The sequence below is a fragment of the Esox lucius genome, chromosome 5, assembly GCF_011004845.1.
Source record: "Esox lucius isolate fEsoLuc1 chromosome 5, fEsoLuc1.pri, whole genome shotgun sequence".
NCBI classification, from domain to species: domain Eukaryota; kingdom Metazoa; phylum Chordata; class Actinopteri; order Esociformes; family Esocidae; genus Esox; species Esox lucius.
Genome location: NC_047573.1, coordinates 12,808,288 through 12,821,320, shown reverse-complemented (window position 1 = coordinate 12,821,320; position 13,033 = coordinate 12,808,288). Strand labels below are relative to the sequence as shown.

Here is a 13,033-nt window from a genome sequence, read left to right as displayed (position 1 = left end):
AATTGGAATCAGAAATGGCATGTCTTCAATCTCAACATGGGTTGGGTGCCCTGCTAAATGTAATACTTTTCAAGGTCAAAGTCACTTTAGCAAATGCATATTGGATCTTAGTCTGATGACCCATTATTTAAGTGCTATGCATTATGCTGAACAATAGGTTTCGGGGTTTATAGGTGTGCTTTCCATTGATAATCCATAGACAGGTATAAAGGTGTTACACACATTTTGTTTTGAATACAAAAAAATTAAATGGCCTAGGATCTGGGTCAGTGTCAATGTAAATGTTCAAATCATGCAAATTGTCTTTTTATAGAGTTTACAATATTTTCAATATTTGTGTTGGATGTTTTCTGTTTCTATAGTAACGACTGCAAAACATATCCCCCACCTGCTCATTGTGGTCACCTGACTCATGGTGCAATAAATGGGTGCCATATCAAGTCACCTGACCTGTCAGAGAGCCCATTCATTCCACCACAAGTCCCCAGAGGCCTTAAGAGGAAAAAGTTTACAGATAGCGTGTCACATGACATCATTTGTGAGCTGCTGACAGAAGCTATGCTGAATGACGCCTCCAGAGGACAGGACTCTCTGAGGCCTCAGCTTCGGGCTGATTTTCCACTACGTCGTTGCTCAGTCCTGTTCGTCTGTCCCACGGCAGAAGCGGTTCAGGCCTTCAGGTTGACAGTAAACTTTTCATAAAGCAGGATTGTAACCACACTCTAGATTGAGTTGCTGAAACTGAAACAATAGGGACGTTGTTTCACTGCCAATATGAGGCGCTATAGCTAACTTGTAAGTTACTTCTTTATTAATGGATGATATCCTGTAGCTGCACATTGTTTTGTTTTTAAGACATGGTTTTGTAAAGATGCTGCCCCTGGCCCCTTAACATTCCAGAGCTGCTGCTGAATAGCCTGCTCAAGACAAACAATAGTCTCATTCCTCCATTCTGACACGAAGACCAATATCTGCACTACTGCTGCCCGGGCAGCTGTCCAAATATCTGCTAATTCCAAACCTGGAGCTGGATGAGTCTGTTCCCCTCAGGGGTCAACGCACAACTAAGAACGACTCATAGGGGTTTGACCCCGACATGTTTCACAATACAGCCACCAAATGGGCAGAGATGACAAAAAAAATCTTCCTGATGGAAGCGGGCTGCCAGGTGTTAAGGCACAATGTGGCAATTTGACCCGATTACATCCCCTTGACCCGCGGTCCTGACAAATCAAGCCTAGGTCAGTTCAGCTTGGTGTTATCCTTGTCACATTGCATTTCACTTATTTAGGCTAGCTTGTGTCTTTGTATTTTAAGAATGCATACGCTGATCAGTGGTACCCCTTTGATGTTGTTGACTTCTGATGTTCTCAAACTGTTTTGACTCAGAACATTTACATGTTGTTCAAATTTTATCGAGCACTTTTCTCTGAGAAACGCCTATTAAACAAATTAATTGGTACCGCAGAAGGAATCCTCTATAGCTCCAGCTCCATAGGCGTTTTGTTGAAAGCAGTAATTTGTGAGCAAATTACCAATTACTGTTACATAGGGAGGCTCACAGAAATGTTGGCATCCATTGTACTCAAACAATCAAGTTTCCACCACAACACACCCCTTTAAAAGTACAATGCAGTCTCACTGCCTTATGGCAAATATGTACAATGTACACAAATGTGCCTGGAATCTTGGTTATTTGTATCTTATCTTAGTAGCCAGGAATTGGCATTTAACATGTTTAGGCATGATTTATTAAGCAATTTAGCTGGGCTGTGATTATGATTTGGTCCCTGATATACTAATACAAAAGGGATCCCCTTCCCAAAAAGAACTTAGGAACACTGGTAGCAAACAGTTGACTCGTAAGAACGTCAGAATACCGATTTCAAGCTGCAAGTCCACAGTGTTCACGTGAGTAGAATTCCCTCTCTATTAATACAGCTTCAACAGTCCCATCCATCAGCCCATAGATAGAGGAGCCAACCCTCCCCGCTAGGCTCTGCGTCCCTGGCCTCTCACTTGGCCCTTACCCAGAACGGTCCACGACTACCTCCACCACCATGAGGACACTGTCCGGCAGCTTCCGACCCAATGGCCTCGCCAGCCAAAGGCGACAGTGTCGTATGGACTCAGTGGGCTGGGATGCTTTGAGAGGTTCAGGCTGGTATTCCCTGTGTCCCTTCCCCATGGGCACCCCGTGTTCCCTCTGTGTACTGTACCCTTCCCGGGCTCTCCCTTTTCCGTTTTCTGCCTACCCCAGCAGGACAGGGCATGGCAAACCTAAGAGGGGGACAGAGCTCTGGGACAGCTGTTTCAGCTGGGTTCCTCTAAACACGTTGTTTATCTAAGGACAGTCGTGTTAGGTGGTGGTTGGGGCATAAACAGCTTCTATATATGGCAACTGGGAAGCCTGACCAGAAGCGCTGACCTTGCAATTTCTGGGCGCATGCGCGCGCGTGTGCGTGCGCGTGTGTCTCGGCGTGCGTTTAACTTCTCAAGGAGAGTGTTCCTCTATCAGTCACTCTGATTTGTTGCAGAGGTGTTTCCTAAAGTCTGTTCATTCTTCAAAGAGCATCATGACCGTTTTCAAAAAGTTGAATTTCTAATAACTGATGATCTCATTCAATTATAAATAATGTTTCTAGTTGTCGTATAACCTGTCGACTGCTGAAACACTATCTTGACAGACTCTTATGTAAGAGCGGTTTATTTTAGCCACTGGCCTTTAGATCTAGCCCAGGCAGTGTCTTTAACAGCTCAATAATAGTGCCAGTAGAGTCACAAGGTTGATGATATTTTAAAACAATAAAAAGGAAACCATACACTCACTGGCCACTTTATTAGGTGCATTTGCTCATTAATGCAAGAAGTCAAACAGCGAATCAGGAAGCTGCAACTAAACACATAAAGCATGGAGACGGTCAAGGGGTCAAGTTGTGGCTCAACCGAAGATTAGAATTGAGAAGACGCATGGTCTGTGCGTCTTGGACCATGGTATTTCAGCATCACGGAAATTGCTGACCTTAGGTTTTCACTCACTGCTGTCTCTTGAGTTTATCAGGTATGGTATGATAACTACAGTGAGTGGCAGTTCTGTGTGCGAAAACACCTCGTTAATGAGAGGTCAAAGGAGAAGGGCCAGACTCGTTCAAGCAGACAGAAAGGTCACAAATAGCCACTCTTTACAGCCGCGTTGTGCAGAAGGGCATGTCTGAACGCACAATGCATCGAACCTTGAAGAAGTACCGAATGTATACCGGTATTCTAGAAGATGCTCTGAGGTACCTCAGTTCCAGAGAAGGAATATGCAATACTATAAGGATAAAGTGGACTCTCACTGGGCTGAAATCCTGATATTAGATATTTATGTGTAACTCAGACTTTCATGAACGTATTTTAACTTTAAATCAGCAGGACATTCGCTTAACAATCCAAAACATTTTAAAACGGAGCTCTTCAACAATTTCAAGCAATCACAATTGTAAGTTTGATATACTTTTGGAACTCCGGACCTCAAAAAATAGGAAATAAAATATCTCCTTTCCTATATGTCTTTCCTTCAAATAAGGCTTGATTTTATTTATTTATAAATGCTGTGTGAGAAATCTTTGAATAGAATTTGGTTCCCAGAAAAACTTTGAATGCCAGTGGTCCCCGTGGAAAGAGTCTGGTCTCGACCAAGTCCTTGCACACTCCTCATTATGAGCTATATATTTAATTGACTCAACATGAGACTTAAGTAATATTTTTTTTTTTAGCACTCCAGCACATTTTAGTCATTTAGCAGATTCTATTATCTAGAGCAACTTAATTGTTCTGTTTGTCTAAGTGCCTGGCTAAAAGACACATTAACAGAATGGTCAAATAACCAGTTTACTTTTTGTGGATTGATGAAGGCAAGAGAGGACAGTGTGTCTCTACAGTGAATTATGCATCAAGATGGACACAACAATATAATAAGGAATTGAACATGAATGTTCCATGATGGTATAAAAGTTCAGTCATTTTGGTCAGTCCATGGTTTGCCAGTGATGCGTTAGGATAATCAGTACCACAGTAAATCTGAATAATTCATATAGACTAGCTTTGTTACCTAGCTAGCAGTCCAGACCATTATATGGTGCTTAAGGATTGTCAATAACAATATCTAAATTTAGGATTTGGGCATGACTTGGGAACAAGCTGTGACATTAATTAAGCAACAACTGTAATAAGGACCATTGACCACTAGAGGGGGCCCACCATTAACAAATGATGACAGCACAACACCAGAACTCCACTGCAACATCTTTTAATATTTACTCCTCAAGACTTATAGAAACTATTTTAAAGTGACGAGTACTTGTTCTTTAATTACTAGTAATTATTCTAATAGTTACTAGTATATATTACTTTTACTAGTATTGATTTATTAGATACTAGAACTTATTTACTACGCCGTTTCCAAAAAAGTTGGGACGCTGCATAAACGGGCATGTTTACCACTGTGTTACATCACCTCTTCTTTTAACAACACTCTGTAAGCATTTGGGAACTGAGACCAATTCCTGTAGTTTTGAAAGTGAAATGTATTCCCATTCTTGCTTGAAATAGGACTTTCAACTGCTTAACAATTTGGGACCTTCTTTGTCGTATATTTTGTTTCATAGTATGCAAAATGTTTTCAGTCAGTGACAGGTCTGGATTGCAGGCATGCCAGTTTAGAAACCAGACTCTTTTACTACAGAGTCATGCTGTTAAAATACGTGCGGAATGTGGTTTGGCATTCCCTGAAAAAGACGTTGTCTGGATGGCAGCATATGTTGCTTCAAAACCTACATATTGTTCAGTATTCATGGTGCCTTCATAGATGTGCAGGTCACCCATGCCATGTGCATGAATGCACCCCCATACCATCATGGATGCTGGCTTTTGAACTGTACACTGATAACAAGGCAGATGGTCCCTCTCCTCTTTAGTCTGGAGGACACAGCATCCATGATTCCCAAAAATTATTTAACATTTTTGGTTTTAGGACAGTTTAGCACTTTGCTTCATTCCATCTTAAATGAGTTTGGGCCCAGAGAAGGCAGTGGCAGTCCTGGATCTTGTTTATTTATGCTTTCTTCTTTGCATGGTACAGTTTTAACTTAACATTTGTGGATGCTGCAACATACTGAGTTCACAGACAATGATTTTCCGTTGCTGAGCCCATGCACTGATTTTTCTGATATTTCCTTTTAATGATATTATGTACCATAGATGAGATCCCAAAACTCTGTGATTCATAAATTGGTGCACTATTTGCCCACGCAGTCTTTCACAGTGGTAGAACCCTCCCCATCCTCCCTTCTGACAGACCCATCCTTTCTGGAATCATCTTTTAATACCCAATCATGTTACTGACCTGTTGCCAATTTACTTTATTAGTTGTGAGATGTTACACCAGGTTTAGTGTTTTAGTATTACACTTTTCCAGTCTTTTGTTGCCTCTGTCCCAACCTTTCTGAAAAATTTGGCTGGCATGACATTCAAAGTTGGCATATATTTTTCAAGATGCAATAAAATGACTCAGTTTCAACATTTGATGTGTTGTCTTTGTACTATTTCTATTGAATATAGGGTTTAAATGATTTGCACATCATTGCATTCTGTTTTCATTTACAGTCTATGCAGCATCCTAACTTGCAGTGTCCTAACTGAAAATGGGGTTGTATTAGTTACTACTAGTAACAAATCAAATAGCTACTAATATCTATTTTATATTTACTACTAACTACATGTAACAATTAGAGACTAGTACTTATTCATTAGTTACTAGAAATGATTACAATAAATACAAGTAACTATTCCATTGCAATTTAATTCTATGGGGCTCTGCCATTCAGAGATCTACTATTTGCTTCCAACTTATTACTATTCCAACGGTTAATAGTATCTGATTCAGTTTTTTTCTGATAAGTATTCATTAGATACCAGTACCAATTCATCAGTTTACCAATATCTATTCAAATTATCACTAGTAGTTCCGTTTTACAAGTAACTATTCATTAGATACCAGTACCAATTCATCAGTTTACCAATATCTATTCAAATTATCACGAGGCAGACACCCAGCATGCTTTTCTGGTCGGGCCCAACGCTTGATGTAGCCAATGGTCTTTATTATATTTGTTCAGCTCAAAAACATTTTTAAATAATGTTTGCCAGACGCTGAATGCATACTTCGCTCATATACGCTATATTCTTCTTCTATTTTGGTACATTAAAAAACACAGCATGGATGGGCGTCACTAGGTCATGAAGTGCTTGCATTACACATCTTGCTGGCTACCAGATTGTACATCCAGTCAATGTTACATTTAGGGGAACACAATGGAATGACCAGTTTTACCATCATTATTCAGTTCCTGAACAGTTCTAATTAACATCTGATGATTATTCTTTAGCTGGCTATCTAACAGAAGCTAGGTCATATATATAGCTAGATATTTGTTTTAATAGATGCTCAACCAAACAAGTAATCAGAAAAATTGATAAAGGCAGTTTTAAGTGGAGTTAAACAAACAGGAGTATACAAAGGGAGGTACATTAGCAGTAAATATACAGCAAGATGATAAATCATGCAAAACTATTAAAAGACTTACATATATGACAGGTTTTAACAGCTTTTCAGTTTTTGGAGCCATGAATAGTGTCAATGTACTGTACCAACGCCCACATGAAAACAGAGCCTTTTACAGTATTTACATATCTGAATGTAGAATTTGGCTAAAATATTCATGAGATGAGATGAATTATATAATATTCCCTGTCTCTGCACATGCAGAGGAAACCAAACAACACATTTGCCCCAAAACTAAGAGAAATCATCGATAATAATACATCTAGAGATATCTTTCCACAGCTAGCTAGTTATCTAACATAACAAACTACGATTGCTCGTCAGACGTCATGCATACTTACGTTAGGTAGCTAATGTAAGTATCAAGATCTAAGACAAGCGGGCAAACATAGCGGTGTCGGCAGTATACACGGTAATTTCGCGTGCGTGTATGTCGAGTGAGTGAGTGACCATGTCTTATCACTGTTTCCCATCACCGCCTCTCCAGTGGCTACACTTACTTCTTAGAAGCACAATAGATGGTCAGTATTGTGACACCAGCACATGATGTTCTCCTGGTGACGGACAGGGAATGAAAATATAAAGCCGGAACAGTAAGGTCAGCACAATGGTTTTAGAATAGATTGGGTTCTATCATGACACACCCGAAGCCACTCGGTGAGACTGCGGTGTACATTGAAGACACCCCCACACCAACCAAAGCATCCCCATACCTGAACGCCCGTTTTTAAAGTAGAGGCTGATGAAGAGGGCCTGCGGTACACTGAGAAACAGCGCGTGTACACAGTCAATGTTCCTGTTTCCTTTCTCTTGTCTCTCCAGCATCGCTCCATCTCCTCAGCCACGCACTTCAACTGTTGAGCCGGGATTTGTAGGAGAGGAGGCGCCACAGAAATTAGGAGACAAGCTCATTCTTCTTTCTTAACAAATAAAGACGGCACTGAGGCAGAACAAGCAAATGAGTGACTACAATGGATCAAAACAGGAGGAACAATGGAACACTACGTTTTGATCAACTTCTAAGCCACACAACACTAATAAATCATCTCATGGTGCGGCTATTATCTTCTAAAGTATGTGTTCAGTGTGGGGTGATCCTAGTTAATATTTACTATTGGAATAGTTACTAGCAATTAAAGAATAAGTACTAGTCATTTTAAAATATTTACTAGTATGTTTTTAGCAATAAATGTTAAAACGGCTCTTTGTCTGAGATTTCCCATGCTTTTTCAATAGGACATGTATTACGATGGACAGATGGCTGAGATAACATGTCAGTATCAAGACAAATCCATATGTTTTGTCACCGACAAAAAATAAGAATTAGTTTAACTTTTAACAGGCTGAAAGACATGTCAGCCAATTAGCAAACTCCACATGTGCACATGTCAGCTGAAGTTCTATAGTTCTGTTCCAATTGGGCTTCAATTCTCAATGGTCACTTTGCCTGTAGCCTCAGCGATATAATTGGATGGGCATCACATCACTGAATTGGTTGAATTATGGCATCTGTGAGAGCATGGGCAGTGCCACTGAGGCCATCTTCATTTCACAGCTTTGAAACACACTTATACTAGTTTTATGAACGATATACACCAAAACATTTAGCTAAATTCCAGAAGGGACACCATTTACCCCAAACCATAAGCAATATTCAGCCGTTTTCACAGGAAATCTCTGTTCCATTCACACTTCTTTTGAAAACCTCTACATAGCGCTCTATGTAAAGCACAAGCGTGTTGTCATGTAGAAAACACTGCCATTCAATAAACACAACTCAATTCAGACAGTTGGCTCGGTGTGAACACTAAGAAGCATAGTTAATCAACAAGTAATCAGGAAGTTGGCATGAATAAAACGGTCTGCTTGAAGCTCACCTGTGTTTTGGACAACATCAGAGAGGTAAAAGAAGAGCGATGAGGAGAGGAAGAGAAAGAAGAACAATGATCTCTAAAGAGATTAGTGACACAATACTTTAAGATGCTCTTGTACATGTTACAATGATCAGGGAAGCTGGGCTGAGAGTACAGCCAAACCTGAGCTGATTCACAGTTGTTCATCAATTGTCTGGACTTTAAAATAGGTTACTTATTGTAAACATATTTAACTACAGTACAGACCACCCTGTTGTCTGGACTGAGAATATTTATCCATTAGAATGGTACAGGAAATTTGCATGAACCTGAGACTTGAGACCTGTTATTTTATATTCTAAAAAATCTTACTGTTGTAGAAGTGAGACAGCTACTGGCCCAAGAACTAGCCATTGTGAACATGGTTGTTGAAAACAACCTTATGAGCTTAGAAAAATCCAGTCAAGAAGAATAATTAAAGACATGGCAATTTTTTCAAGATATACAGACAATAATAGCCAGAGAAATAGGCCCAGGTCAGATTTAGGATGATGAGGCAGAGGCAACTTGTGACAATAACACTATTCCTTTCTAAAACACTTACTTTCCCCCTCTTGTCTTCATGGGCAAAATGTGTGTGTGGGTGTGGATGAATTAAAGGTGGAATTTTGAAACACCTTTAATTCTTTTTAAGAGTGTTTTAATTTCCTTTGAACAGTGTGCAATGGTTATCCAGTAGTGTCATTGTACTTGATGTTTTTGTGTGAATTTTTAGGGAAAAGTTTAATTTATGTCAGGCTTTGAGTATAATGTAAATTTGGGGTTTTGTGAATATGGTGTAAATTTCAAGGTGTGTTTATTATGGAAATGTGTGTTAGCAGCAGAAAATCTGTATAATGGTATGTTTTCTTTGTCAAAAGTATAATTTATTGACTGATCTCTACTGATGATGCCATTGAAATCATATGATCCTTCCTGTAAAATGGTGAAAGCCATCAATGGCGAAGACCATGACTAAATTACATCCAAATTGAGTCCTCTATCCATCTCTATCACCAAAGGGGTCGCACCAAATATAATTAATCCTGGCGCCATTTTATGCAGAAAATGACTGGGGAATAAGACAATGAATGCAATATACCGGGGACTACAGTATACAAACATATTCGTTTTAAATTAAGCTAAAAACACCAAGGGACTTTAGGAAACACCTCTACATCAAAACAGAGAGACTGAAAGGCACTATGTCATACAGAAAGACTCACAGACAGCAGGACACTTAAGACGAGGGCATGGCTGCACATACAGCTAGAGACAGATGGGCTCCTGCAAGACTCTAGGGATCAGGCCGCAACCAAATGAATTATCTGGGCTATAGATCTGAGACTGCTTCTCCTCATTATCTGGGTGATAGATCTGAGACTGATTCTCCTCATTATTTGGGCTATAGGTCTAAGACTGATTCTCCTCATTATCTGGGCTATAGATCTGAGACTGACTCTCCTCATTATCTGGGCTAAAAGTCTGAGACTCCTGAGTCTCCTTCTGAAGACAGTCAATATCAGAGATGGGACTTAATTGCATGCTACTCAATATCAGTGTTGGGGAACGTTAAATGCTTATCAATAAATGCTTTTTTATTGCAAGTGCCTCAACATTTTCAGGCCAGACTTACTTATCAGCCTATAAGTACAGACTTCAATTGTGCTGTGAACAATGAAGAACAAAAATAACAGCTGTAGCCTTGTACACTAATGAACAGACCATCTCAAAAAGAAAACTGCCATTTGAAATCGTTTTGCAATTTCCATTAATGTTTCATGACTGTATTCAGAGGTGAATAATTACTCCATCTAAATTAAATTGATTCATAAAAATCGCGTTTAGAAACAAAACATGCATTTAGATGTTAATTTACTATAAACCATAGTTGACAAAAGAAAATGTTTCTCTGCTTATATAAACGACCACTATTAAACCACTATTAACGCTTCATATACAAATACAATGTGGGCAAATAATGTTTATTCACGGAATGAAAGCGTACTCCGGTGAACCCCAAACAAGCCCCTCTGCCCGATGCACTTTGAGTGCTCTCCTAAATAATTTGTAGTTAATATAGCTCTGAAGTGGCAGCTACATGTTCATTCGGATTGAACACGCGTTTGCCTGAAAAGAATGGAGGATGATTTCTGATCGAACTTTGGTTGTCCAACAGGCAAATTGATCCTAGCAAAACAACAGCAACCGCGGGGATTAGTTATATGCGAGGGTAATAACGATTTAGTCGAAATAGTGAACTGCTTCCCAAGCCTGAATCACGAAGCTCAGCCGAGCTCAGCCTTCCACCGCACACATCGCTTGTCGACGCTGCATATTGTTTTGAATTGAATGGGAGCTGGGCGAGTGACTGGTAGGTGTATACCCTTTATTTGGGAGAACTGGTGCTGGCATCTTTGTGTCCGTTATTGCCACTTGCTACTGGAGAAAACGCCACGTAAAGCTTTGTAGCACGACATAGAGAAATTGAGTAACGCATTATTTATTTGGAAAAATATAAAGTAAGGGATTACTTAAATTAAATAACTAACGCGTTACGTTACTCGTTTCCTTTAAAAAGCAGTCTGCGGCTGACTACTGTAACGTTACTCAAAAGCATTTAGGTGGAAAGGTCAGACAAGCAGTTCAACTGAAACAAACATTCATGGTATGACTAGACTAGAACTTTGTGAAGCTAAATATATTCACAACAATTAAGACAAAAACCTAATGAGGCAGGCATGTTTGAGTGTTGTCATTAACAGTGTACGGATATGTATGTGGATGTGAGTCATTTTTGGTGCTAATGAGCGGTGGGCATGTGAGTGCATGTCAATGGTGTGTCTATGTGGTTCATGCACAAACTGAAAAGAGTTAAACGGCTAACTTTATGTAAAGAGTGAGACACTTACTTCGCTTTGGCTCCTGCATCTTCATAGCCTTTATTTGAGACATCCTCTAAGCCCCCGATCAAGTGCTTGAATGAACTGAGACAAAACAGAATGTGACATTAGTCATTACTGAGAGCACCCAGGTTACAGTTCTGCTCATGAGTTTACATCGAAAAACAGAATGTGACATTATTCACCTGCTAGAACACCTAGGTTACAGTTCTGCTCATGAGTTTACATAGCCTGGCAGAATTTGTGAAATCTGCACCATTCCTTAAAGAAAACATGAGTGATCAGCCAAAACATATCTATTTTATTTTAAATGGGATTCAAATTAAACTGTAAGGCATCACAGAATAGCACAATCATTAAACAAAACATAGCAATAATGAAAATAATGGAATGGTCCCTGTTTAAACGTTTACATTTACATACCATTAGTTTTTGATACTGAGTATTGCCCCCCTCAATGATGGCTTGCAGTCTTTTGTAATAGTACTAGATAAGTACTAGATAAGGCCCTCTATTTTCTCAGGTGGTAAATCTGCCCATTCTTCTTGGCAAAAAGCCTCCAGGTCCCGTAAATTATTGGGTTGTCTTGCATGAACAGCGAGTTTCAGATCTCCCTAAAGTGGCTCAATAACACTGAGGTCAAGAGGCTGTTATGGCCATTCCAGAACCTGTACTTTTTTCTGCTGTAGCCACTGAAGGGTCGACTTTGCCTTGTGTTTGGGATCATTGTCATGTTGGAAAGTCCAAGTGCGTCCCATATGTAGCTTCCGGGCGGATTCATGCAAATTATCCACTAATATTTTCTGGTAACATGCTGCATTCATCTTTCCATCAATTTTGACTTGCCATCAATTTTGTGCCGCTGAAGTTCACACTCCCCCACAACATCATAGATCCACCTCCATGCATCACAGAAAGGATGGTGTACTCTTCATCATAGATCCACCTCCATGCATCACAGTAGGGATAGTGTGTACTCCTCATCATAGGCCTTGTTGACTCCTCTCCAAACATAGCATTCATGGTTGTGACCATTAAGTTCAATTTTGGTCTCATCACTCCAAATTACTTTGTTCCAGCAGTTTTGAGGATTGCCTAGATGCAGTTTGGCATATTGTAAGTGGGTTTGGTGGCGTTGGCACAATGACAGCTTTTTTCTGGTAACTTGACCATGCAGCCCATCTTTCTTCAAGTACCTCCTTATTGTACATCTTTAAACAGCCACACCACTTTCTGTACTGATTGGCATTTTCAAATATTTTGATATCTTTTTATAACCCTAACCCTGATTTAAAAAGGGCAGACACAATTATGTGATAATAAATGGCTTCACCTGACCACTGCCCCTAAATAAAAGAAAAAAGGTCTGCATGATCATTCATATTTTCCCAAGAATTGCCAATATTTCACGAAATTCGGCCAGGGGTATGTAAGTTTATGAGCCCAACTGTATACTGAATTATGGGTTGTGTCCTAGTTATCTGTCCTTTTTGTTATATGGAAACTCCCTTGAGCTTATGGATATTCCAGCAAATCACCACTATCATCTGTCACAATATATGACACTCATAAACCAAAGTGCTTAGAGCAGAGTTAGTAATATTAACATGATCTTGTTAGCTTGCTGATGTCTC

At 39.7% G+C, this 13,033-nt stretch overlaps 1 protein-coding gene across 4 annotated transcripts in view; it reads right to left on the bottom strand.

The window, feature by feature from the left end:
• Nucleotides 1–13,033, bottom strand: part of prkg1b (protein kinase cGMP-dependent 1b) — a 141,098-nt gene that overhangs the window by 6,156 nt on the left and 121,909 nt on the right. For all 4 annotated transcript variants that reach the window (XM_020046261.2, XM_020046262.2, XM_020046260.2 and 1 more), the window contains exon 9: nt 11,409–11,483. In XM_020046261.2, the coding sequence (XP_019901820.1) occupies nt 11,409–11,483 (75 nt within the window). The remainder of the gene's footprint in view (nt 1–11,408; nt 11,484–13,033) is intronic.